Genomic DNA, 27,063 nt, shown 5'->3' with positions numbered 1-27,063 from the left:
AGAGGGATGAGAGAACGGAACCTGATTCTGGTGCAGGCCGCATCAGGCGATGATGTTGGCATCCGTTGCCACTTGCCAGCCGGGTCCTAGCGATTGCGCGAGATCTCCCAGCACAGCAACCATCCTTTCCGGAACAAGTTCCCTGAGAACAAAGACCAACGGCAGGCACCGCGCCGTGAGATCCACGCATGAATGAATCAAAAGTTACCCAAATCACACTGTTACCTGATCATAGCAGGAGAGCCTCAGCCAAAGCTGACCAAACAAGCATCAAACACCGACCAGACACGGCGCCCACCATGAATTGTTCCCGGCACATGGATGAACCTGTTACTCTGTAGGCAGCTATGCGTGGTCCGTAGCTGCAATCTTTATGCTCCCTGTCGACTTCCATTCAAACAAAGCCGAGGCAACACCAGACATCGCATGATCCAAGCAACTGAGTAAGAGATATTTATGAGATACTAAATCACCTCATCCCGTGATAATCCCATATCTTACAATCTAGAGACCACAGCCAAGTACTCTAAACAGGACGCGAAACTAAGCTAAGACTTTTCTTAGTAGCGACTGACTACATTACATACTCTGAAACTCAGTGTTCGATGGCACCATTTGCTTCAGAACATGAAAGCCATGCAGCAGGTAAATAGCTAAGGGAGCTAGTGAGCTATACACAAAAGATGGAAAACCAATCACCAAGACGGTGATACAAAAGCCAGTTACGCCAGTCTGAAACTATTTCTGAATATTTCGTCCACCGCCACAGAAAAGCTCGAAGATGCTTCGGCTTGCTCCTGCATCCACCACCTCGCTCTTGTTTTTCAACATCGCCTCTTGGGTAGGGGTATCACCGTCCTACAACATTGTAAATGTAATTTTGAGTTAATAGAAATGTGTTAGTATTTTTGCGATACACAGTACTGGAACACAAAGAATATGGACTATAGTACAGAGATTTGTTCCGAGTAACTGTTCTGACTGTGAATGAAAACAAAAGCAAAGAAAGAAGGGAGAGGGCGTACAAGTATGTAGTATGCCTGTGCCAGTAAGAAGGGAGTTGGATAGTGCTCTATAACAGCTAGTGCAGCTTCTTCTGTTACTTGTGGCACCTGCATTGCATGCATATTCGATTATGATAGTTTTTTGCATTCAACTATGGCATTAAATGAACCAGCCGAATAAAGTTCATGAAGGGGGCAAATACTGCTCAGTTACCTGCATAAGTTGAAGGGCAAATATTTGGCTCACTGTTGTCTTCTTAAGATCACAGCACTTCCTCTCAAATTCATCATAGGTTGGGCAAACAGGAGAAGTTTTAGCATGAATTGAGAAGTTTGCATCATAGTATTCCATTATCGAACGTGTAAGATGGCCATATCTCCTCTGAGTATCAGCATACCCACTGGTTCTCTGAACATCAAATCCGTCAAGAATCTCAGTAGTGAAACAGCTGAAAATAAATAGTAGTGATCAATTAAAAAGATATAAATCTGGCACAGCACTTTGGTAGTTAACAAGTATAGACATCACATATTAGTGAGAAAAAATAACAGTAAAATTTCAACAAAGGGATAGATGTGCTAGTGTTCAGCACAACATTGTGACTTGAGCAGTATACATACGCTGTTTTAATCCTCTTTGTTGCATTTGGACTGTTTGGATCACCTTCGACAAGATATATCATCTTCCTTAACCCGCATCTCTACAAAGATGCAACATATGAAAGTATCGCATCATGTCGTGGCTAAAATAAACAAGATATGTTAAAGGAACTTGGTAAGCACTCCAGGTCCATTAACATGAATGAAAAACACAATTTGTCTGTGAAAAGAATCACAGTATACAGACTCATGCTGAAATCACCATAAACTATATCATATTATTGCCTAGGATGAATATACTTTATGCTTTTAAATGCAAGAGAACTAAGAATAAAAAGTAACCTCCTTAAAGGTTAGAATAGGGCCACATGGGACTCGCCAATGGCATTCGACAGGTGCAAAGATGCAAACGCCTTGAAATGGAGCACTCCTCGTTTAATTCAACACTTCTTTAGGTTCACAAATGCATATAGTTGCTGAATGACTGCCACATTTGCCTCCAAAATCATGACAGTAAACACATACATGATTCAAACATACAATATAATTGCAGCATATGTAATTCAATAATTCATTGATGAACAGAACAACACCTTTTAATCCCAAGCAACTTGGGTAGGCTAGAGATGAAACCCAACATGAGCCACCAACAAAAAGGAAAAACTTAACAGTCCAAGCTGAAGGTACAAATAAGGAAGATGGGAGTGAAGGTTCAAGGCTTTGTAACAACTGAAGCAGATGAAAGTTCGGAAGGTACCTTCAGCCTTAATTTCTGATCTCTGTATCTGTTGTCTTCAATTGAGCCATCAAAATCCGAAATCTCTTTCCTTTCAACAATGAAATCAAGAACATACTCCGTGCGATCCTTTCTATGACGAGCAATCCAAATACCATCTCCCACAGGTAACTTTCTAACCTGGATGACAAGGTTGAAACTGAGAAATCAACGACACTTTCTCTAGCACATTACACAAACAGATCAGTCAAGCATTACACGTCAACCTTTTTTTATGTTGGAAAAGAAAAAAATTACAACATTCATAACAAAATTAAAATCCAATGAGTTGCAAAATTGTCCAGGATGCGATATTAGACACTGATGCCACCTGCCACATTGACACAAGGAACAAGCACTGTAGGCTGAAAGCATCCGAGCAATTGGGACAGACAAAAACTGAACCAAGTCATCTTGTTATTTCTACAATTTTTTCCTTTATTTTATGCCATTTGCCTTCTCATTTTAATCAAATTCTATTTATTTTTCAGAGTTTTTGTTAATTGTCAGAGATCATTGAAACTGATGAAACTAGGATTCCAATGGCATGTTTTTGAAACAAACTATGTAGTAGAGAAATAAATGTGAGGGAAGGACAACGTAGTGGCACACAATTTAATGTCATATAAGAGATATCCTTAATTAGTAGAACTATATCCCTATTTTCATGTCTATGGCAGAGATAAAGTAGGATATGATGATGAAGATTGTGCATAACTCTGATTCCTACTAACCTCGACAGGTACGTGGATCTGTGATCGAATGATATCAGCAATTTTTGAACGAGACCTGCACAAAAAGGTGACAAACATGAGAACCAAATTCCATGCATAGCAAATACATCGAATAAAACTCCAATAACAAGACGTTCAAAAGTTATTGCAGTCATAATAGTATTGTCATATCCACCTATGGATAAAGATTATCGAAAAAGGGAATAAAAAATTACCGTTTTTTACCTAATAATCTGTGAACCCATGGGATTCAAGTCACATATTAGAGTTGTGAAAAATAGTAGGTAAATCACACCGGCCATACCAACCTTGCCGTGATGATTTGAATAGATTTTGAAATATGTGCTGCAAATGGCCTCTTTTCTTTTAGTATTATGCATTGGTTGAGATATCCCAACTAAATACCAAAGATAACTACAAATCTACAATAGTAGGTACAAAATTTCTTTGCGAGTGGGATATGATGATACAGACCCGAATTTTTCACGATTATCCAATATGAACACAACTTCATAAGCTTCAAGAAATTTTTCATTGGATTGACGAGGTGGCATAGCTAGTATAGGGTCGTCTGTGAATGCAGTACCCTTGTCTAGCATATTGAATTCAGCACCCTGCTTGTAGAAGATAAACAATATCACAATAAGAAATATTAAGTAGGGGGAAAAACTATGATGAGAGTTTTTGCATCAAAAGTCAAGCATACCAATACCATTGTACTAGAAGATTGCAGGTTGAATATTTGTTGGGATGGAAGAGGAGAAATAGAAGCTGAGTAATCTGGCCATCCACAATCAGTAGTTGGTCCATTGCCTGAAAAGAAATGTAGGAATCAACTGAGAACTATCTAAAGCAAGCATAGTGATATCAAGAAAACAGAACTTGCAGGTTTTCAATTTTGGTGGATCACCCCTTTCAGTAATTCTTGAGAACCCACAACTAGCAGCAGAATGAACTGTAATGCAGCGGAACAAAAATGCAAACATTGTTCTATGAGAACTTATGCAATATTAACAGAAAATTGACAAACACCTTTAAGAAGACTGTCTTTTCTACAAGGTTCTTCTGAATTTTTTCTATAAGATTCTTCTGAATCTGAATCTGAATCTGAATCACAGCAAATGCTTCCTTCAGCACAGTAATTCTGCAAATGATAAGAGAAACCATGAGTTAGAAATGTATCACAGCATCTAGCACAATGGAAGAAAATATGCCAAAGTAGGGTTTCCCCTACTGTATCAGTTCCAAAAAAGAAAGGATGCCAGTAAATTGAAGAAATACCTGCTCAAATTATGCATTATTTTTAATATTATATTTAAATTACAAGTGTGAGTAAATCTCCAATAATAGTATCATAGGGATGTATTGCAACTAACAGAAGCTCCTTATAAATTGGAAAACTTTTGATCAAGGTACAACTAGCAGGCTATAGCGCCGATTTAGCAGAGCTATGGCGTTTTATAGGCAGTGGCACTACGATACGGCATATAATGCTGATATTGCTGCTAAGATCGATATTGCGGGAATTAGCGCCGCTAAAATGCGTAGCAACCTGTAGCGATTAGCGACGCTATGGTCGGGTGGGCAGCTGCAGGCCAAAATTCAATTGCGAGCCAATTTCCAGCAACTGTTAGGCCCAATTCCAGCCCAAAGCATTGAATAGAAATGCTGGCTCTATCCTGACACCCTAGCCCTAGACATTCCCCTCATCCCCGACCAAAAATTCGTCGTCGGCGGCAGCTACTTCGCCTGAGAGAGAGCAGTGTCTGGCAGGTGCTTCGCCGTGGTTTGAGCCTGACCCCAGCAGCTACTTCAACTCAGCATCTCAGCAGGACGGCCCTCTCAGTCCCTCCCTAAGTGCTTATGCAATATGCTGCTGCATTATATTTTCCTGTATCCCTGTTACTTTGTTATGCATGTGCGTGACTGTGTCTATGTGAGACATTGAAACTGTGTTTATGTCATATATGTGATATGTGTGTGGACTGTGAAACTGTGGATTTGATCATTTGAACTGTGCACTGTGAAATTGTCAACTGTTATGGTCTTGTAGGCATGTACTCTTATCTGGTTGAACAAGTGGTGCTGTGAAAATGGTCACATACAGATGTTATGGCCATATTCTGCCTGTTTTTTTTTTTTTGGCAACCAGCTAAATGGTATAGTGCTACTATAGCACCCATAGTGTTTTTGCAGGGCCTCCGCTAAAGTTTCATAGCCCGTGTTTTTGTAACTTGCTTTTGATTGAATATAGGAATAGCTCTTTGGCCAAAAGAATTTAAACAATTGAAGTTAATTTTACTTGTCATGTTATTGTTGAACCTACAAATATTCTGGTGGACCATGTAAGTATGCAGAGTAAATTGACTACATAAAAGGCTATGCGCTTTGAAATAATGCATAACATAAAGCCTGGCTCTGCTATTGAAGTTTGAAAACTGAAAATCACTTTTATTTGTGTCAGGCCAGGAGCCAAGACTGAATAGTATAAAATATAAAATTAGGAAACCTCATAAAGATAACAACTCAATAAGACTATCAAACCACACCATTGTGTCTTTCATCATACCTAAACATCGAGAAGATTCTGCGAAATGGTTCGTATGGCTATCTTAAAATTGTTAGCATGGAAAAAAAAACAGTGTTAGAAAAGGGTAGGCCTTACAGTAGTTTGAATTTGACTTGCAGCAGATGCACTGTGAGAACTGTTTATCAGTAAAGGTCCTGCAGAATCATCTAATCCAGACCGTGAAAGGCAATCACGAGCAGTGCTTTCCCCTTCTTTAGTTAACAAGTACCTACAAAATTCACCAAGCCAACACCAAGCTATGCTTAACATCTCAGAAGAATGTTGATGCTTGATGGTAAAAAATAAAACTAGAACAGAAGATACATGACATACAGATTGAATAAACTACAAGAGACAATTTTCCTGTTGTTGCCCAGGATGAAACACAGAAGGAAACGATCAGTGCACCAGAGGGAGATAACTAAAAGACCAAGATAGGTGAGAATGGGATCCATTTTGTGACTTAATTGGTAGGTCTCAAAATCATCACAAAATGATGCTGGGCGTGCACAAGACTGTTAGACACATGTTGCACAACCATATTGTGGGCTCTACAGGTGGCAAAGGGCTATCAAATAGGTTAATCGACCTCTGCTATCTCTATCTCGATAGAGTCGATGCTATAATGGAGTAATTAACCTTAACAGACATCTTCCCGTAACATTTTCAGGAGATTAGAGAATATTAGGCAGCCTAGCTAATGTACATGATAAAATCAAACAGCAAACAGCCAATATATCTGCTAGCATACAACATCACTTTACTGTGTTAACATATCAAGTTTCCTCACAACAAATAAGAAAAAAAAAACGCAAGTGCATTGATGTGATAATTTCTAGCCCTTGCCCATTGGGAGCAATCTGGTGGCTTCTTAAACATTGCTTTAACAGTGTGAACATTCTTCGGATGAAAAAGCTTGATAGCACCAATATCCATCAATCCTTTAGCCCATCCAATCATCAAATTATCCTTTTAGAAACCTCTTATTAAAGAAAATGTTACTATTTATAGTTGGCGTTGATGCCATAGTGCAATATAATGCAGCACCTAATTGCAGAGACCGTACACCTATGTTACATACTCACAAGTCACAAGTTCTGGGGCCTGTTTTTCTACTACAGCGTCTCTTAAATATGAGGGTCGATGTGTGATCTTCTGTATAGGCAAGTACTTGTTTTGCCAAAGAAAAAAAAATGTGGAATAGGTGCATAGAGCACACAACATTGCTCCACCATTGGCAACGATTAACCGTTTGTAACAACATTCGCAAAATCCAACAAGTCTTCATCAAAGAAAAAAAAGGGTCATATGTTAACACAGGCATGGAATTTTGAGACTATTGTCTTACTCTGCTGGGCTACGCCTCTTGATGACAAGTCCTTTAGAGAGCAATGTCTTCATGCAGCTCCAGCCAGTGTACCAGTCCTTCCCAAAACTCTGTTTTGCTTTACTTTTATTTGGACTGCTCAAAATAGGATGCAGTTACTTAATAATGCACCAAAAATAGTAGGTGCTATCTATAACAGCATGAATTTACTGCAAAACAGTACCCAATCGCGTCTTGCGACAGACCACTGGCTTCGGCAGCATCGATGAGCTCTTGTTTCATCATAAATTCTTTCCCTCCCATCTTTTCCCTGTACGGAAAATCAATTGTTATATTCTCTTGATATTTTCCTGAAAGTGGACTTTATGAGCATAGGGCCAGCTACCCACCCTATGACGTGGCACACTCTCAGCCATCGGATCGGCACCGGAGGGCTGAGATTGAGCCACATCACTTGAGAGAGTGGGTGGGCAGTTGCCCCTATGTTCACAAAGTATTTAACCTTCCTTGAAAACTATGACTATTTGGTCTATGAAAAATATACTTTTCTTTCATGGGAAAAAAGGAGGTCAAATATTGAAATATATCCCAGAGTAATCGTACCTATGGAGTGTGATCAGTATTGCGTAAGCAGCAGTGTTCTTCCTTGGCAAATAACATTTTGGTCCTCTTGTTTTCTTTCCTGCAAGAATAAACTACACTTTTGAAACTTCACAGAAGAATATGAATGGGTAGCCTAAGAGGAGGATTTAAAATCAACCATATAAACAATTACACCCTTTCCTGCAACTTTACCTTTTACGGAAGATAAGTCCTGACTGGAGTTTGCAAAGAACCCTTCCATAAGCCTTATGATCCATTGCCCCACACCCCTGAATAATGTAGAACACAACATAGATTAATACATTAAGATGCAATGCTATATCGAAAAATGCCATATGATACAGCAAAAGTTCAAATTATACTCCTAATGTAGCATAAGTGAGAGATCAAGCATTTCAGACCTATATCATTATATATAACATTAACTTGCAAAAACTTCAACCTTCAGAAAATGGTGACCTACAAATCGACTATGTTTACAGGGGGAATCAAATCACATTGTACGATACACATTGTGGCCTAACAAAGATTACAGTGTCATTGAACATTCCAAACGCAATTTGTACATTACAGCCCAAGATGTGAAGATAACCAGTGGGGTCCTGAGATGTTGGAAACAAGCAGAACTGGGATGAGCCCCTAGTTCCGATTAGCAAAATGAGCACCCCTGCCTACCAAAATTACAAACCGATTCATGCGACTTACAGAATTCAACTGTTAGGACCAGGGATGAGACCCTGATTTGGTTAGCTAAATGTATGCACCAGCATGGCAAAATTACAAAGTAAATCACAAGTCTCGCAGCATCCACTATTAGGCACCAGAAACAACAACATACAATACAACAGAGTTCTCTATCCAATGTCAGTTCGAAATGAAACATCCTCACCAACACAAGGCATCCGCTCAGCACGAAACAAAATCAGTCAAATCCTTGCCTTAATGCAGCATTTCACCCCATCAATTGGAGGGCAGGGAGAGGGGGACACAAGCAGAGAAAGGACTTACTTGATCTTCGAGAAGTCCCTGAGGGTTCGAATGGGGTCCTTGGCGGCGCATAGGCTTCGATTGGCCCTGGCGATCGCGAGGTAGTTGTTCTCCGAGAGTCCGTCCGGTTCCTGCATCAACCTCCGCCACTTCTCCAGAAAGTAGCGGGACAATGCCTCGTTCTCCGGGTGCTCCACCTTGAGTTGCTTCGGCATCGGCAGCGCCGGCTTCGGCTGCTTCGGCGCCGGCGGCCGCATCAGCGAGGGATTGGGGCTTGCGGTGGAGGGGGAGGGGGTCGCCGGGTTGCGGGGATTTTGGAGGGTGAGGCTAGGGTTTGGGGTTTCGAAGTGGGGAGGAGGAAGAGCCCGCCATTGGGGGTGGGGTTTGAGGGATTTTTGAGTTTTGCTGTCGGGTGCTTTGAAATTCGAAGTTATGAGTTCCCGTCCCCCCGGGTAACATTTTGCCGGAATTGCCCTCGAGTGCTCGGATCGTCGCAACGCTGGGCTGGTCTGGCCTGCCCTGTTCCAGCCGAGCAGGCCTAGTTGCGCTCACGGTGTGCTTCAAGCCCAATATTGTTAAACAAGGCGAGTTGGGCTCCATGCGTTCGTTTTTTTTTTTTACTTCTTCGGTTCTTCCACGCTCAGAATAAAAAGAGACATCCCAGGAGCTAGCTGAGTCGCTGAGAGAAAGAGGTTCAGAGAGCACAAACATTTTTTTTTTGTCAGGAAAGAAAATTAACATTACGCCTTCATGGATGTTGGGTTTTCAATCATATGTCTGCTGCCACCTAGTGGTATGATTACATCTTGTACAACCTGAAGCCACAGCACAAACTCGGAAAGGATCAGTGTTCGGTCGAACCATTTGGCGTCTGAACATGAACGCCGCCTTGCGATCAAATATCAGATAAACAAGGGAGCTAGTGAGCTACGCGTACAAAACATGACCCGTGATCACCAAGATGGTGACATGCAAAAGCCAGTTAAGTTGGGTCAGTCGGAAACTAGGCCTGGAGATTACATCCATCACCCCAGACAAGCTTGAAGACGTTTCTGCTAGCTCCTGCGTTTATCACCTTGCTCTTGTTCTTCAGCATCTCCTCTTGGGCACGGGTATCACCTTCCTTCAAAATCATAAAGGAAAATTTTAGTCCACAGGCATGCCAATGCATAATATGATAAGGGTAGTAGAACACCAATCAACAGTTATGGAGTGTCCTGCAGATATTTGTTCAGCCGATGAAACAAGTGTGGTAGCTTGTAAATTAAAACGCAAGTTAGAAGGGAGAGAGGACTGACAAGCATAGAGTACGCCCTTGCGAGTGAGAAAAGAGTTGGATAAAACTCTACAACAGCCAGCGCAACTTTCTCTGTTACTTGTGGCACCTGCATTGCATGTATATTCAGTGAGGATGACCTTGCATTCAACTATGGCATCAAATGAAGCAGTTGGCTAACTTTTGTTAAGGGACAAGTAACCTGCATAAGTTGCAGAGCAAATATTTGGCTCACTGTTTTCTTCTGAAGGTCACGGCACTTTCCCTCAAACTCATCATAGGTTGGGCAAATACGAGCACTCTTAGCAAGACTGAAATTTGTGCTGTAGTAGTCAACTATTGATTGTGTTAGATAGCCATATGTTCTCTGGGTATCGGTATACCCACTGGTCCGCAGAACATCAAATCCTTCAAAAATCTCAGTGGTGAAGCAGCTGAAATAAATAACGTGATGCAGTTAAAAGGCCAAACATCTGATGTCTTAAATACTACACGAGTACACCACATATTTGCAAGGGAAATAACAGTAAGAGTGTAAGATGTAGAACAAAAGGGAAAAGGTGCTACTGTTCAGGCATAAAAGTTATCAATCAGGTGAAATGAGCAGTGTTCATACGCTGTTTTAATGCTTGCCACAGATCCGTTCGAAGTGTTTGGATCACCTTCAACAAGATATATGAGCTTCCTTAGCCCACAATTCTACAAAGGCACAACAGATAAAAGCATCTCATCATGTTGCTGCTAAAATAAAGAAATTCTGCTAGGGAAACAAGTAAACCCTGAGAGTCCTTTAGTTGCTGGTAAACACACACATGATTTAACATAAATTTAATTGCTGCATATGATTGGTCCATGAACCAAATGAGGCCATAGAAAGTAAAAACTCTCATGGAATATTTAACAGTTCAAACTGTGCAAAGAAGGGGTAAATGAACATTCAAGGTTTATAATAACAAGTCATTGCAAGTTCAGACAGTACCTGCAGCCGTGATTTCTGATCTTTGTATCTGTTGTCTCTAATTGAACTAGCTAGGTCTGCAACATTTTTCCTTTCAACAATGAAATCCAGAACATACTCTGTAAGAAGTTTCCTATGACGAGCAATCCAAATGCCATCACCTACAGGCAAACGTTTAACCTGCATGAAGGTTCAAACTTCAAACAGAAGAATCAACAACCCTTTCTGTGGAACATAACACAAACAGATTAATATAAGCATCACACCCTTCTTTTATATGTTCAAAAGAACAACCCACTTGTAATATCACCAACAGGCTTTGCGTTGTGGATATTTATAAGAAAAGTATGATAAAAACAAGTTGCAAGGTTGTCAACAACATAACAAAGTGTAGGCTGAGATATAATTCATTCACCCATTTTAAGAATTTAAGAAAGGGTGTAAGCAGGACATAAATAAGATTTAAATGAAGTCTGTTTATAACTAACCTCTACCGATATATTAAACTGTGAAGAAATGTTATCAGCAACTTTTTTTGAAGCAACTTTTCTTGAACGAGACCTACACAAAAAGGTAACAATCATGAGAACAAATTTTGATGTGTCTCAACTCTCAACATATACATAATTCTTGTATGAGTAGGATATGATCATACAAACCCGAAATTCTCTCGATCATCCAGTATCAAAACAACTTCATAAGCTTCAAGAAACTCTTCATTGGATTGCCGAGGTGGCATGGCTAGTATAGAATGGTCCACTAATACGGGGTCCTTGTCTAGCATATTGAATTCAGGAGAACCCTGATGGAGAAAAATAATAATCAGTATATTTCAATTGGAAAAAATGGGTGTGGTAGAGCTGCACATGGGGAGGGAGGGGGTCAAGAGTCAATCATACCGTTTTACCAGATGATTGCAACTCAAATGTTCCTAGGAATGGAGGAAGAGACTGAGCATTCTGACAGTTCAAGTTAGCAGGAGCCTCGTTGCCTGCAAAAGAAGTACTGAAATTGTAAATGAAAAGAACAATAGCGTACAACACTTTTATTTTGGGTATTATACATCTAGATAGCTAGCATAATGCTACCAGGAGAACCAGAAGCAGCAGTCTTCTTCTTTGGCACACAACGCTTTGGTCCTCTTGGTTTCTTCCCTGTAAGAATAAACAACCCCTTTTCAGATTTCAAATACAATGAGAATGGATGCTTGGAAGAGGAAAAAAAAGATTTTCAAAGGGCATGCAGTAAACCATGAAAAAGATTTACCATTCTCTCCTGCTACATTACATTTTGTAGGAGATAAATCCTGGCTGGACTCCGCAAAGAATCCTTTCATGCAACGTATGAGCCATGGTCCCACACCCCTAAAAACAATGATAGAAAATCCATAAATTAATACTTCCAAAATTACTTATTCTAAAATATAAATTAATACTTTAAGATGCAACACTGTATAAGAAATGCCTTGCAACCAGAAAAACAAATTTATAGTTATATCATATATGCAGCCTAAGGACAGAGTCAAGCATTTCAGACCAACATTCATGGATAACATTAGCTTGCAAAAATTTCATGCTTACCAAAAAAAATAGAAGTGTTCAAATGGTATATGTTACAGTGGGAAAGGGATAGGGTCAGGGACGGTAAAAAATAATCAAAAGAATGTAAAGTTTCTCAACAATTTTGCTGCAGTTTGAAGCAGAGGCAACATTTTGACTAGAACCGCTCCATACATTTATGAAATAGCAAAAGGCTCTGCCGCTCTGGTGACTTATGTCTCTATATTGAACATAGAAAACGAAAACAAAAAACCATGAAGTACATATTAATTTAAACTACAAAGTAGTGTTGTAGAAATCATCAGGTTGCAAGCAAATTCCAAGTTGGACTGCAACCCAAAGCAGTACATTAGACATATCCAGCTACATATATAAAAAAAGATTTAGAAAGTTCAGAACTGTAGTACCATATAGCACCTAGATTATCTCTTTCGCCAGAAAGAGGGGTTATCAACTATAGGTCCCTAAAATCATAGTGCACATTGCAGCTTGCAGCCTAAGGTTACGGGTACTAAACATATGCAAAGCAAACTTCTGATATTACAGAGTAACCACAGGTATCCTGACAAAAAAAAATTTCCAAAGAAAGCAGGAGCTCTGCCATTCAATTAAGGAGTAAGCAAACAGGTCTTACAATAAAACAAAATCTGACATGCCGAAGGCAACCAGCGTGCCTGCATCCAAATCTACGACCAACTCTTTGGCCTTATACAGTTCCCCACATTCAGAAAGTGCCGAAGAGAAGCCTATGACCACCTGTTTCCATCTAATTACAACTCGAAATGAAACATTTTCGCCAACACAAATCCTCCGCGCGAAACAAAATCAATCAAACCCCAGCCTCACGGCAACATGCACCCCAACAACGCGCAAAAAAAGAAAGGATTGGAGAGGTAAGAGGACAGCATTTAGCGTACTTGATCTTGGAGAACTCCTTGAGCGTCCGGATTGGCTCCGTGGAAGCGCAGACGTTGCGGTAGGCTTTGCCGAACGTGCGGTCCAGGTGCTCCTTGAAACCGGCCGGCTGCTCCCTCATCGCCAGCCGCTTCTCGTGGAGGGCGCGGGCGACCTCCTCGTTCTCCGGCAGGCGCACCTTGTGCTGCATCGGCGCAGGCGGCGCCATCCGCGGGAGTCCGGGGCTCCGGATGGAGAGGGAAGCTGGATCGGAGGCTAGGGTTTGGGATGGAGGAGGGATGGGGAACAAGCGCGCCGATGAAGTGGTTCGACCGTTTGAGCGATTTGAATTTCGCGATCGGGGGTTCTTGAGTGCTTGCTTTTGTGTCGAGGGATTTGCAGATTTGCCGAAGAAATTGCAAGATTCGCAGCGAGTCCTCGGCCGGAGTGGATGGATTTACTGCAAGTCTGGACTGGGCTGTCCTACTACAAGCCCAATGAAAAGCAAAAGCCTTATTGGGCTCCAGTTTTTACATATGGAGTGTGCACGCGCGCGCACTTCTTACATATTCCTACGTTGCATTTATTTTGTTTTTGTTTTTTTTACAAACAACACGTGTTGATTTATTATTTATTGACGTGGCATAGTCCGTAGCAAATTACAATGGTGTGTTAATTAGGGAAGGTAATCGGGTAGACCGGCGACTTGTCCGGGTTGAACAAGCCGAAGTGCCTCTCGATCTCCTCCCCCGGCTTCTGGTTCTCGTTGAACATGGCGAACACGTACGTCTCCAGCACCCCGGGCCTCTTGGGCGTGCCCCGCCGGACGTGGTCGATCACGCCCTGGTTGTGCGCCCGCGCGTTCTCCACGCTCGCCGCGAACCCGCCGGCCGACGGCCACCCGCTCTCCGACACGACGACCCCGACGCCCGGCGCGCCGGCCTTCTCCAGCGCGGCGTAGATGGCGTCCACCATGGCGTCGAACAGGTTCGTGTAGACCAGCCCGTTGCCGTCGTCCCTCACCGTCGTGCCCGGCCGGAACGTCGCGAAGTTGAGGTTGATGTCGCGCGGGTTGTCCTTGTAGGCGAAGTAGGGGTAGACGTTGGCGAGCAGCGGCGCGCCGGTGCCGGCGAGGAACTGCACGATGGGCGACATCACGGAGGGGTCCCTGAATACGCCTCTGGACGGCGGGAAGGTGTCGGTGAACACGTCCATCTTCACCGCCGTGGACACCTTGATGCCGTCGAGGCCAGCCGACACGAGCGCGCCGCGCACGTTCCGCATGGCCGGGAGGAGGATCCCCGCGGCGTCGCCGGGGGGCACCTCGTTGCCGACGGCGATGTAACGGATGATGACGTCCCGGCTGTAGGGCTGCACGTGGGCCTGCACCCAGGCGGCGGCCTCGGAGGCGCTGCCGGCGAGACGGCGGACGTCGCCGATGCCGCCCACGTCGAGGATGAGGGCGATGCCGCTGCCCCGGAGCGCGTCGAGGGCGCCGTGGTCCGGGCCGTAGATGCGCATGGCCTTGATGTTGTTGGACTTGTAGAGCTCCACCACGTCGGCGCGCGACGGCAGGTTGCTGCCGAGCATGCCGTAGCAGACGCCGTGCACACCTCCCATTTCGTTTGTGCTTGCTCGGATATCCTTTTGCACGCTTCTGAACAGGAGAGTAGCAACCTTATATAATGTACAATAGCCGCCAGAGATGTTTGTATATACGTTCATGTAGTACAAGCACAATGTATAGTCTGCTAAATTTGACGAGATCAAAGGTCAGAGATGACACGTGATCGATTGCCAGGTCAAGCAATAGGCACGAACTGAACATGGTAGATACTGACTCTGACTGGAGGCTTGCTTGGATGGATGGAAGCAGCAACAAGCAAGTGTGTGCGCGTTGAAGCAGCTGATGTGCGTTGCTAACCCGCGTCAAATTCTGATCGTGGCCGTCATTGATGGATAGGAGGGCTCATTTCACGAATATATAAACATGGCAATGTGCTCTCCAACTTGGCCTCATGTTGTGCCAATCACGATCAGCTCATCCACCAATCCAATAATGGATCGATCACATGATCATGTTGCTGGCTTGTTTAGTTCTCCATTCCAAGTGATTTGGCACTTGGAAGTTGCGTATGTCGTTATCTTGTTTGTGTCCTTTCAAATTACACCTCGTCTGTCATAGTATACGATTATATTGGCCGTCGGCGCATTTCGTGTGGATTCAGAAAGAGCACATCACATTTTTTTTCATTTGCTTGTTTACACTTCAGAGGATTCAGCAATGGATATACGTGAACTAACCAAAGAAATAGCATTGCTAGAGAACTTGATGCCACCCTGGCTGAACATCTCGATGTTTGGGTTAACTTTGCCTTATCTTCACGAGCAAAGAATCTAGCTCTTGACTTACTCCCGGCCAAGTTTGGGCTTCGTCGTGATCGGTACAGGTTTCCCTTGGAGTTGTTTGGTGGCAAAAGCGTATCCCGTCTACAACATTTGCAGCTTAGCTTTGTGTCCTTTGAATCACCTTCCCACTTCTGTGGTTTTCCCAACCTAAAGAAATTTGATCTGCATGTGCTGCGTGTCACTCGTAAGGATCTGCACATCGCCATTGTGATATAAGCAAGATAGAATTTAGTGCCATGAATCTGCAGACTTTTGTATACAGGGGGCACTGGATTCCTTTTCACATTGGTCATGCTTTGGCACTGAAAGATGCAAGGCTCTATTTTACTGACAAGATAACTCTTGAGTTTGCTCTGACCGTGCTTCCCAAATTGCTTCCAAGTGTGCAGAATCCCGTCTTGCATTCGTCCTTGCCACTTAAGGTTTGTTTCGACAACTTGTATCTTTGAGTTGGTTTCTCATATCTTCCTGTTTTGATTACCCTTAATTGTGTTTTCTGTCCTTCAGACACCGTGGCTACAAAGAAACAGTTCTAAGTTTCATCAGCTGAAGTATCTGCAACTTAGGTTTTTTGTGCTGATTAAAGATCTCAGTAACCTTCTGTCCTTGGCCTTGTTCTTGAGTGCTGCTCCTTTCATCAAAAAATTAGAGATGCATGTGAGTATTCTCATGGGTTACTTCCTTGCCCGTTAGTTAGTTGTTGTATTTCATGTTATTAGTGACATTTGTAAATCATCAATGCATTGCCACCATCATGGTTTGTTTTCGTTTAACGAATGTGCCCGTTAAGCTATTTAAGAATTGAACTGTACATGTTGACAACTTTGGTTATTTTTTTTGAATGAACGGGCACGAGAGTGTGCCTATTTCATTGATAGAGTAGGAGATACAAGAGCCAAAAAAGCATAAAAAACGGACGGCGAAATAGTGCGGAAAAAGAAAACAAAAGGACTACTCTCGCCCTAGAAGTAACGTTAGATCTTTGGCTCCTGCCACCAGCTAAGTTGACGCCTCTTCTTTGATTTTCTCCATAAGCGTCGTCGTTGAGCTCTCTCATATGTTGAAAACACGCGCATCTCGTTCCTTCCATATCTCGTCTGTTGACAACTTTGGTTATTAGCACCTACTATTGTGCATTGTAGCGTTTTAGAGTTGGTGATCCTCTGCTGTTGACCTATCTTGTTCTTGGCTCCCAAAATGTTGCAGTTTTCAGTCGTCTGTGCCTTGCCACATTGCTCAGAGCTTATCAGGAATCTTCCAAGGTGTGCACATTACTATCTAAAGAACCTGAGCATCACAGGATTTGCAGGATGCACAAGTCAAGTTGAATTGTTGGTGCACATTGTAGAAAATGCTCCAAACCTAGAGGCTTTGACTATTGATCGAGTTACTTACCTTGGTAATGACGAAGAATATGAAAGGCAATCAAGATCCAAGGCTCCGGACATTGCCAGGAGACACCTTGAGGGAAGAACATCACAAAATACAGAGGTGTAGAAGACGACTGGTGTAGAAGACACCGTCACTTGGAGATGGAACCTCTCAGGTACCTATTCAACGAAATCAGCTTACAAGGTTTTCTTCAAAACCGCCATCACTTTTGCTGCAGCAACACCTATCTCGAAGGCTTGGGCACCTCTCAAAGTTAAATTTTTCATGTGGCTTGCGGTCAAGAATCGATTGTGGACGGCAGAAAGGAGGCAAAGACGTGGGCTGCAAGACCAAGCTGCTTGCGCTCTATGTGATCCAGAGCTGGAGACTGCTGATCACCTGTTCTCCAATTGCTCTTACTCGCTGCAAGTATGGCAAGAGATCAGTGGGTTACTGAACATTCAGAACTACGTCCTAGCACAACGAGTCTCCCTGCTTGATTGGTGGATGCAGAAAAGAAGAGGCATCAACGCTCTCAAATGCAAGAGCCTGGATTCAGCTTTTATGCTAATCTCATGGAAACTATGGAAAGAGCGAAATGATTGAGTGTTCAACCGATCGCGGGCCAAGAGCGTTGCACGGCCGGTCAATGAAATTTCAGAAGAGGGGCAGCTTTGGTGTGCCTTAGGTGCACAGTACCTCGCCGCTATTGGTTGGCCGGCGTCAGTACGGGTGCTGGGCCTGCCGTAGCTGCCTCCATTAGTCGCTAATCGACCTTTTTGGTTGTTAATGTTTTGATGTAATCTCTTTGTTTGTAACAGACCATGTGCATGTGCCTGGTTGGCCCGTGTTATATATTTAATTCTTCTTTTTAATACAAAGATAAGCAGCTCTTCTGCGTATTCACGAAAAAAATATAGAGGTTTGTATGATGTAAGATATGTGTGTGTGCCTAGTTGGCCCGTGTTATATATTTAACTCTTCTTTTTAATACAAAGATAAGCAGCTTTCCTGCGTATTCACGAAAAAAATATAGAGGTTTGTACGATGGAAGACAATCTGCTTGAAAAGGAAGCTCGACTGTTGGCATGATGCCTTTTCTGTAACTTGTTTTGTAATTTATTTGCGAATAACAATGTAGTTGTATGGTAAATTAAGTTTGATAAGCCATAGAATTCAGTACATTTTGATTGTGGTGTGCCCTGCAACTCTAATGTATTGCAGTTTTCTTTCTTTTTCTTTGCCAACATTTCCCTTTCTTTTGGGTAGCAAAGATGTTTGGTATGGAAATAGCATCTCCAATTATTTTTTTGCTGGTCTCATCGTGCTTGTGCTCATTTGAATGTGGTACTGTCCCGTGGTGCTAATCCGCTCCGATCCGGCCGTCAGCTCAAGCACAATGCCAGCAGTGGAAGAAACGAACCGGCGAGAGCCCGGAGCTGTCATCTCCTTCCTGTCAGTAGAGTTCGACGAAGCGTTCACGGCTAGGCCGGCCACACCCTGCCGAGCTCATTGTGTTGTGCTGCAGCCAATTGGAAACATCCGTCTGAGGGATTAACCAAGGCTGGAGATGCCCAGCATCGATTGATTCCCAACATTTTCAATAGAAAAAAAAAACGTGTCTTTCATGTCTACCAGTAGAGCAGCACGCGAGATGAACATTTCTCTCATGCCCATGATCAACCACGCGTTTCACATGTCCATGATTGATAGGGTACTCCACGCAGGGTCCACTCTATTCCTCAACCAAAAAAAAAACAGAGATAATGGAGTCTGTATCATCGGTACCAGCAACGCTGATGCAGTGCAGAGTGCAGCCACTCACTGCACCAGCACGTCAGTTTGCCTCCCTTGCTAAAATTGCTAAAATTTAGCACAAATTTAGCACCTGTATGGGATATTTGATACTAATTATAATTATAAGTATTAAATATAGATTAATTATAAAATTAATTGCACAGATGGAGTCTAATTCGCGAGACGAATCTATTAAGCCTAATTAGTCCATGATTTGACAATGTGGTGCTACAGTAACCATTTGCTAATGATGAATTAATTAGGCTTAACAGATTCGTCTCGCGAATTAGCCCAGGGATTTTGCAATTAGTTTTATAATTAGCTCATATTTAATTCTCGTAATTAGGATCCGAATATCCACTGTAACACTACTAAAGTTTAGTCCCAAGCTATAAATTACAGGCTATGTCTTTCGAAAAAGAAAAAGAATTACAGGTTACAGAGCACAACTGAAACATATGCCTTTTTTTATTTTTGCAGTTACTGCACCAAGCACAAAAGGCTGGCAGCCGGGAGGTTGAGCATAACAAGGTGGTAAAATGATGAGTTCGAGCAACCAACGCGAGTGATCAAGGGCCTGTTTGGCAACCATGTGTTAAAATTTAACACCTGTCACATCGGATGTTTGGATGCTAATTAGAAGTATTAAACATAGGCTAATTACAAAACTAATTGCACAGATGGAGTGTAATTCACGAGACGAATCTATTAAGCCTAATTAGTCCATGATTTGACAATGTGGTGCTACAGTAACCAATTGCTAATGATGGATTAATTAGGCTTAATAGATTCGTCTCGCGAATTAGCACAGGGTTCTGCAATTAGTTTTATAATTAGCTCATGTTTAGTTCTCCTAATTAGCATCCGAACATCCGATGTGACACTGTTAAAGTTTAACACCTCGTATCCAAACACCCCCCAAGTAAAAGTAACCGAATCCAATGCCACATCGCCTCACCTCGTGCTCTCACGTGCGCAGCGGCCGCGAGACCTTCGCCTTCACTCCCGAATCCGTTTCCAGCTTGGCGAGCTTGCGCCACCGCTGTCTGGCAGGAGGGGAGGCCGGCTTCGCCGCCTCCGGCACGGGTCTCTTGCTCTTCCTGACGCGGCAGACCACCCAGTACTCGTCCTCCTCCCCTTCCTCGTCGCGGCGGCGGTAGCACCCCGGGTCCGTGATCTCGTACTCATCCATCACCCACCCGGTGCTCCGCTGCTGCCCGGCGCCGGCGCCGCCGGGGCCGCCCCGCGTGTAGAAGCAGAACTTGACCCGGCTCCACCGCACCACGACGCCGAGGTCCGTCACGGACCGGCCGGCGCGGGTGGAGCTGTGCATCCAGGCCCCCGCGCCCGCCACGGCGCGCCGCACGAAGGGACGACGCCGCCCGCGCGCAGCGAAGAAGTGGCCCTGCTCCCGCAGGCCGTACCGGGCCAGCAGCTCCCACGGCGCCGCGCCGCACGGGTCCGCCTCCAGCACGGCGCCCGCCACGCGCGGCGGGAACCCGCGCAGCTGCGGGCGCAGGAAGTGGAGCACCAGCTCGTCCTCCGTCGGGTCGAACCCGTCGACGACGATGTCGCCGGCGGCCTGCTGGTCCTCCGCTTCCTCCGCCTCGGCGCTCAGATTCACCTCCTCATGCTCCATTGCTAGCAACGACCAGTAAGCTTTGCAAGTCAATCAATAGAGGAGACGAGGCGTGGAAAAAGAGACAGGCAGATTCGGAGACGGAGTGGTGGAGGGCACCGCACGCGGCTCGTATTGTATTTGCTTGTCCGTTGTCCTGTGCCGGTCGGACAGGCTAGGCCCTCTTGGGCCCCCGCACAAATAGCAAGCGTTTGCGAGCCCAGCACGGACCATCACGCTCAATCTATCATTAAGATTCCTCTTCATAAGGAAGATCCAATGTTTATCTTCTATGCACTGTAGAAGAACCTTCGGCGCCGCGAGCACCCGGATGTCTGAAGGGAAAGTTCCTCATCAAATGCTCTATTGTAACATAAAAATAAAATATCTGCAACATCGAAAATCTGCAGTTGCAATATTAAAAAATATAAAAAGAAATAACTACGTTGTTCAACTTTAGGATAAAAAATTTCCGCCGCAATATGAACACTATGTTTCATGCAACATTCATTGTAAAACATGCGAAAATAATAATTACAACATTGATATTAACTATTGGAACGAGTCATCCTATTCTTTTAAGATTTTGGACGTTTGTAGCATTACCCGAGAACCTTCGCACAAACTCGGTACATTGCAACATCAGATTGCAACGATTGATCAAATCCAGAGCCACAACATTGACTTGGATAGGAGGTTGCCGATGTGATATCAAACAGAACAGCCCCAAATTCCAGGACTCGGACGGTTAGGACTTGGATTCGGATTGAGCACCAAACAAAAGAATAACCAAACAAAGGTAGCCCCCCCTAGGCTTGTACCCGTCGTGTTCGTGCGAGCCCGCACAACCGCGGCAAGGCCCCAAGGCGATGGTGGAGAAGACGACGAATATGCCCGCGCCAAGCCCCTGTGCTGTCCTCCCCGTCTGCGTGGCTCCGGGGGCGCGGGTTGGACAGGGAGGCGGCGTCGCGCCCGCGGACATTACATTGGTCCCGACGCGGTGCCATCGCCCGGCCGGCGAGGGAGTAAACGGACACCGTGGTGACTCGTGGCCACTCCTGACAGGGCTTCCGTATGCAATGGCGACCTTCGGCCGCGACGACGAGACGGCGGTGGCAGACGGGCGGGCGGGCGGGCAGCGGCGGTGCGAAAGTTTCAGCTTAGTATTTTTCAAATTAGTCCCTAGCTTGGATCACGATCCGAATTAGGGGCTGAAATGCAAAATTCCGGGTCCTATATTTTACAAATCAGTCCCTAAATTGGATGAGGGGGTTTTATGAAAACTGTAGTCTTCTTCCTCCCCTCGCGCGTCCCCCGGTGGAACCCGGCGAGCCCCGCACGCGGCGACCGCGGGATCGGATTTTAGATTCTGCTTCTGCACGCGAGCCACTTCGACTTCGTCACCCGGTTTTGGCATGCGGTCTTCGCAGCTTCAACAAGAAGGCACTCCTCAGCAATCATACAAGTGCTTGGTCGTGTATCAACCCAAAGTCCCAAACCCCAACCCCTTGCCTCAGCAGACGTCCGGGCCATGGACGCGTGAAGTTGCGGCATTGTGGGGGAGGCGCCCGCGGTAACCGTAGGTGGAGGTGCCAAGTTTGGAGGAGGAACTGCCTTGCCGTTGGCTTCCACTGTTTCAGGTTCATGCCTCCTCATTCTGCCATACAAGCTTCCTTCCACAATATCGATAGCAGAGTGTTCCATCATAATTTCTGTTGCTGATGCAGTGTGGTGTGCATCATCTGCTTGCTAATTTGACGGAATGGAGTGTCAGACAAGAAGATAGGGCAGATCATAACTCCTGGGATGTGGATCGCAAATGATTCCATTGGAATATACAGTGCTGTGTCAGTTACCTCCAATTATCTTGATAAAAAATTGATATCACCAGCATCTTCCAGTGGATACAATAACCTTGTTGGAAGTTAATCCACTAGAGTGGAATAACAATGGATGTGATGCACACCTTTTATGCGAAGATCGTGTGTTTGCTTTTTGTCTCAAAAGAATGACATACAGTGGGATCAGATCGGACTAAGCAGATCAGGAGATGGTTGGGACTGAAGGCAACAGTTCAGTATTTGGCTTTGGTTAATTGAGGAATGATGATATTAATTTGTGCTGATTTCATGCCTTGTGAAGTTGTGATTGGAATAATTTCTTGCATCATGATTCATCATAATCCTTAAGCTGCAACTAAATTGCTTCTTTGGTAATGTTCTCGTTGGATCATACAGCTCCAAGGGTGTTGGATCCTGCCAGTAACAAGCTTTTGAGGCACCTGCCGGAAACTTCACCGAAAGGGCTTCATGGCAAATCAGAGCCTATTTACATCATGTTGGCTTTTAGCAGTGGTCTTAATCGTATTATTGCAATGACAATATGTACAGTACAATCAAAGGAGAAGAAAGACTGATAAGGTGTTCTATATTCAATGAGAAAGACTGATAAAGTATTCTTTGTCTGATGAAGAGCCTTGAGCTTTCTGACAATGATATGACTGGAGAAATTCCTCCTGAAATCGAAGCTGCTGTGGAACTCAAAAAAGGATTCTGTATCTGTCAAGGAATCTCCCTCCGTCCATATTCCAGATACGATTGGCAGAATACATTCGATTCCCTTATTCTCTCTCATTGGACCAACCCTTGCTGGTTTTTAATTACTCAGAGGCTCAGAGCATAACCGATTAACCATCACTGCACTTGCTAAGCAACCTCAACATGGGTAAACACAAACTCTCCAGGACGACAAATCCGGGTTCTCAGCTTCCAGCTCTTGGTGATGAAGATCCATACATATATGCAGGCAACAACCATCTCTGAAGTCATATAGATTCTTACAGCTGTTCCGGACACAAGCAAGACCTGATTGATCGTGAAGAACACACGTATGGCTATGTCCCTGATGTCTTGCTGTATATATTTCAAGACCTTGTTTTGAACTTGGATTCACAGCTATTTTTGGGCTACATGTATCCTGTAAGGCAGTCAACAAGTGGTATTTTTTTAACTGAGAAATCCTGTGACCTGATGGTGCTACCGCTACTGGAGATAAAGGTGAGCAGGGCATCAGAAATCAGAACTTGCAAGAGCCAAGAGCTACTGGAAAGAAGACACTGATGCTCGTCTCATCTGCAATAATGTGTGATTGTTTATCTTGAGTTTTTTCTATGAATTCTTGAATCTTGATAGCTGATACTGCCCCCATGTGTTGAAAGGCTGAAGTGAAAAATCTGAACAATACATCGTCATCCTTAGGAAATAATTTTATTTGAGGAATTCACCTGGGAACACCACTGACAAGCATTTCAATGTGAACAACCATTAATCCGTTCTAATCAGAAAAGAAGGGGATATAAATTATAATTCACAAATGTTGAGCCTTTTCCATCCAATCAAAACCTATCAAATAAAAATCAGAATATATATTCAGCCATTTACACAATTACACCCACTCTATGGCTACTCTTTATGTATCCTTGTATGCTCTCCTCTTTTTAATAAAAAATCACCAACTCCGGCAGTGTCAGACAATCCGCACTACATGCTAGACCAGAACAATATCAAACAATTCATTTTGAATTTTGAAACAAACACATTTCATCTCAAGAACAGAGAGGCCTTGTCATTCTGATTCTGATCCTTGAAGAAGCACTTGTCTTGCTGCTGCTGCTGCTGCTGCTGATCATTGCCGTCCAAACCACCGGGCACCCACCAAACTCTGATGCTCTTGTCAAGGCTCCCGCTGTACACCATGCAGCCATTGCTCACCCTGCACCAGGAAGCCTGCAGGCATTTGACTGGACCTTCGTGGCCTCCGATGGTGCCCACCTTGGCGAGCTCGCCGCTGCTCTGCCGGCCCCACAGGCCGATGGTCTTGTCGGCGGAGCCAGTGCACACGAGGTCTCTGACGATGCATATGCAGAGCACGGCCATGTCGTGCGCCTTGACGTCGCACGCGAGGGTCCACCGGGCGGCGCTCCTGCTGCCGAGCCGGTCCCACCCGACGACGTGGCCGTCCGATCCCGCGGCATACACCCGGTGGTCGGCGCCGACCGCGAGGGCGTTCCAGGAGACGCCGTCGCGGGCGACGAGGACGCCCTGGAGGAAATGCGAGGCCTTGCCTTTCTCCCAGGCCTTGACGCGGCCGTCGGCGGAGGCCGAGTAGACGACGCCGCCGTCGGCGGCGACGGCGTTGACTGCGTCGTCGTGGGCGCGGATGGACTCGAGGCACTTGAGGTCGGCGGTGCGCCAGACCTTGAGCGTCTTGTCCCAGGACCCCGAGTAGAGGACGCCGTCGTGGACGGCGAGGCATGAGATGCTGTCGGCGTGCTCGATCCAGAGGCGGCGGTGGTTGCGGCGGGTCTGGACGTAGCTCGCCTGCCGGAAGATCCGTCCCAGGTAGTCCCTGGCGGTGGGCAGCGCGGCGACGAGCTTGAATGCGTTCTCGGAGCGGCGCGACACGCGCCAGACCCGGACGCGGCCGTCCTGGTGCGCGGAGAAGACGCGCCCGCCCGCCGCCGCCAGCGCCTTGACGGACCCCTCCCCGTGGCCGAACCGCGCGAAGCGGCGGAGGTCCGGCTGCTGCCACGCGACGATGTCGGCGCCCGTGCAGGCGCTGAGCAGGAACTCCCCGCAGAGCGAGAGGCAGGAGACGGAGCCCGGGTGGTCCCGCAGCACCGCGAGCGCCTTGCACCCGCCCCGCTGCGGCGGCGGCATCGGCGGCGGCGAGGCGGCGGCGTCCGTGAAGGAGGACGACGACGACGTGGAGCCGAAGGAGGAGGTGGAGGAGAAGGAGGAGGAGGAGAGGTGCGCGGGCCGCGGTTGCAGGGGCGCGGACATCACAACGCGGTCTTGGTCCCGCATTGCCATGGTTAGCGGGGGGAGGAGGGCTTCTCGGGGCGCGCGGGGGGGAGGGGTCGGCCGGCGCAGAGACGTTGGGAAGGGGAGGGCAGCGATGGCTATAATAGCAGGAGAGGCCGCGGCGCTGGCTTGGCGTTGGGGACAGAGGGGCGCGGGGCGCCCCGGCCGTTTTAAGACGACGACCAGACAAGCCTAGGTAGCCTGCTGTTTTTTTTTTCCCTTTCGGAAAACAAAGACAGGGAGAGGAAAGGTAATTAAAGGCGGCTGTGTGGGCCCGGGGGCGCAGGGGCGGTTCAACGGCTACTAGCTAGCTAGGCGCGCGGTGCTGAATGCTCAAGAGTCAAGACTGTCGTCGACGTCCAGGTGAGCTGCTTGGCCACTACGATTTCAGAGTTCCTTTCTTTTTTCCCCTGAATCAGGCAGCACAAACGGGACGTGAATTTGTCTACTGATCTTCATTCTCGTCACTCATTGGGTGTTTAAGGACATGAATCGCCTGTTGCTCGAGGTGTTTAGACGCCGATTAGTTTACTCGTTGGGGCAATCAGGGCTATCGATCCGCCATGATGGAAAACATGCGCGCAACCAGGGCCGTACGCCCACTATGGACGATGCACAACGAGATCAGAGGTCACATGCGACCACTACGAAGAGCACTCTCCCGTTTCCTCTGCCCTCGTTCCGACATCTGGCCTCCCCTCACTTCTTCTCGGCGTGCCGCATCATGAAGCACTTAGAAAAATCATTGGTTGATTTTGGGCAACAACACCGGTGCACTGAACGGCGCAACGCAACGATTGCCGACTTCAGCTTCGCGGCGACACAACGAGGAGGGATGGTCGCCGATAGATGTCAATTTCTACGAAAGACGGAAACTTTTTCGCCATGAACATGCACCCAACTTTGTGTCTGGAGTTCCCTTCAAGGCTAGCTAGTCCTTGGAATCCTAGTCTACCGAACGAACTCGCAGCTACTGCCACTACTATTTCTCCACCGACCAGAGCCGGACGGCATGAAATGCAACCACATCTGCCAAAGGATGCTACTGCTCAAGCCTCAAGAACACATCATATCATGCATCGCAACAGTTGCTTGTGCCGGGCAAGCTAGCTAGCTTCAGGTACGTGCCATAGCTTGCCGGCTAGCTTCACTTGCAGAGAACATACACACTAGTAATCTACTCGTATGCCTGACAGGTTACTCGCAACTACCTGTAAGCTTGTTCCTCAAACCTTCGTTTAGCATTCGAAACAAACTCAAATCACGTGTGAAACAGCTAATGGCTGGGAGGGAAATAAACTAATTTTATTTGTATCAGCTTGTTGCTTGGTGCGTTGACAGCACACGGGGCGCTGAATTCCCGAGCAAAAAAGCTTGCCTGCGGTGGTCTCACTCGGTGCGTGCCGAAAAACAATTTGGGGGTAGCAGTACGCGCTGCCTACGCACGCTAATGCGTTAGGTTCAAAAGCTTTTCAAACATTTTTATACACGACGCGCCAAGCAAAAGTCGAAGCACGGAGTTTGATTTCGAGCGTAGTATATGCATGCCCCGCGCATGAAGCAATTGCCGCCCTTCGGTTGGAGTTGGAGAACACCTTTTCATTGCGTTCTCTCTCTCTCTCTCTCTCTTTTTTATACATACCAATCGACAAAGCTTTTGGACCGGAGAAATGTTCGTGCGGAAGCAACGGGAGAAGATGGGAGAGGGCAGGTAGAGCTC

The 27,063-nt window shown here is 45.6% G+C and overlaps 5 protein-coding genes across 6 annotated transcripts; all 5 read right to left on the bottom strand.

The window, feature by feature from the left end:
• Positions 1–444: 444 nt before the first annotated feature.
• On the bottom strand, positions 445–8,999 carry LOC101765716 (crossover junction endonuclease MUS81). Of its 2 annotated transcripts, none has more exons than XM_022826577.1 (15): positions 8,621–8,999; positions 7,805–7,881; positions 7,613–7,691; positions 7,233–7,319; positions 7,031–7,144; positions 5,779–5,911; positions 4,146–4,257; positions 3,820–3,926; positions 3,588–3,727; positions 3,114–3,168; positions 2,362–2,520; positions 1,626–1,705; positions 1,219–1,453; positions 1,026–1,112; positions 445–858 (listed from the first exon to the last, which is right to left on the bottom strand). In XM_022826577.1, the coding sequence occupies exons 1-15, from the start codon at positions 8,854–8,856 to the stop codon at positions 739–741; spliced, it is 1,821 nt and encodes a 606-aa protein (XP_022682312.1). In that variant the 5' UTR covers positions 8,857–8,999; the 3' UTR covers positions 445–738. The 2 variants fall into 2 exon arrangements, with proteins under 2 accessions (XP_022682312.1, XP_014660723.1); XM_014805237.2 differs by having other exon boundaries at positions 446–858; positions 3,826–3,926.
• Positions 9,000–9,320: 321 nt separating this feature from the next.
• On the bottom strand, positions 9,321–13,674 carry LOC101755856 (crossover junction endonuclease MUS81). The gene is made up of 11 exons (XM_004971164.4): positions 13,310–13,674; positions 12,100–12,197; positions 11,922–11,987; positions 11,733–11,824; positions 11,493–11,635; positions 11,322–11,394; positions 10,855–11,013; positions 10,492–10,574; positions 10,078–10,309; positions 9,898–9,984; positions 9,321–9,722 (listed from the first exon to the last, which is right to left on the bottom strand). Exons 1-11 carry the CDS (start codon positions 13,513–13,515, stop codon positions 9,603–9,605), a joined length of 1,359 nt encoding a protein of 452 aa, XP_004971221.1. The 5' UTR covers positions 13,516–13,674; the 3' UTR covers positions 9,321–9,602.
• Positions 13,675–13,784: 110 nt separating this feature from the next.
• Positions 13,785–14,936, bottom strand: LOC105914452 (glucan endo-1,3-beta-glucosidase GV). Its single transcript, XM_012846095.2, has one exon. The coding sequence runs from the start codon at positions 14,904–14,906 to the stop codon at positions 13,959–13,961; it is 948 nt and encodes a 315-aa protein (XP_012701549.1). The 5' UTR covers positions 14,907–14,936; the 3' UTR covers positions 13,785–13,958.
• A 4,724-nt stretch (positions 14,937–19,660) lies between these two features.
• LOC101756256 (NAC domain-containing protein 2) lies at positions 19,661–20,650 on the bottom strand. Its single transcript, XM_022826369.1, has one exon. It carries the CDS (start codon positions 20,500–20,502, stop codon positions 19,831–19,833), a length of 672 nt encoding a protein of 223 aa, XP_022682104.1. The 5' UTR covers positions 20,503–20,650; the 3' UTR covers positions 19,661–19,830.
• A 3,165-nt stretch (positions 20,651–23,815) lies between these two features.
• On the bottom strand, positions 23,816–25,491 carry LOC101756655 (protein JINGUBANG). The gene has a single exon (XM_004971166.2). The coding sequence runs from the start codon at positions 25,350–25,352 to the stop codon at positions 24,081–24,083; it is 1,272 nt and encodes a 423-aa protein (XP_004971223.1). The 5' UTR covers positions 25,353–25,491; the 3' UTR covers positions 23,816–24,080.
• Positions 25,492–27,063: the final 1,572 nt, after the last annotated feature.

The sequence above is a fragment of the Setaria italica genome, chromosome V, assembly GCF_000263155.2.
Source record: "Setaria italica strain Yugu1 chromosome V, Setaria_italica_v2.0, whole genome shotgun sequence".
Lineage (NCBI taxonomy): Eukaryota > Viridiplantae > Streptophyta > Magnoliopsida > Poales > Poaceae > Setaria > Setaria italica.
Note: the sequence above shows the minus strand (reverse complement) of the source record. Positions and strands in the feature narration are given on the sequence as shown.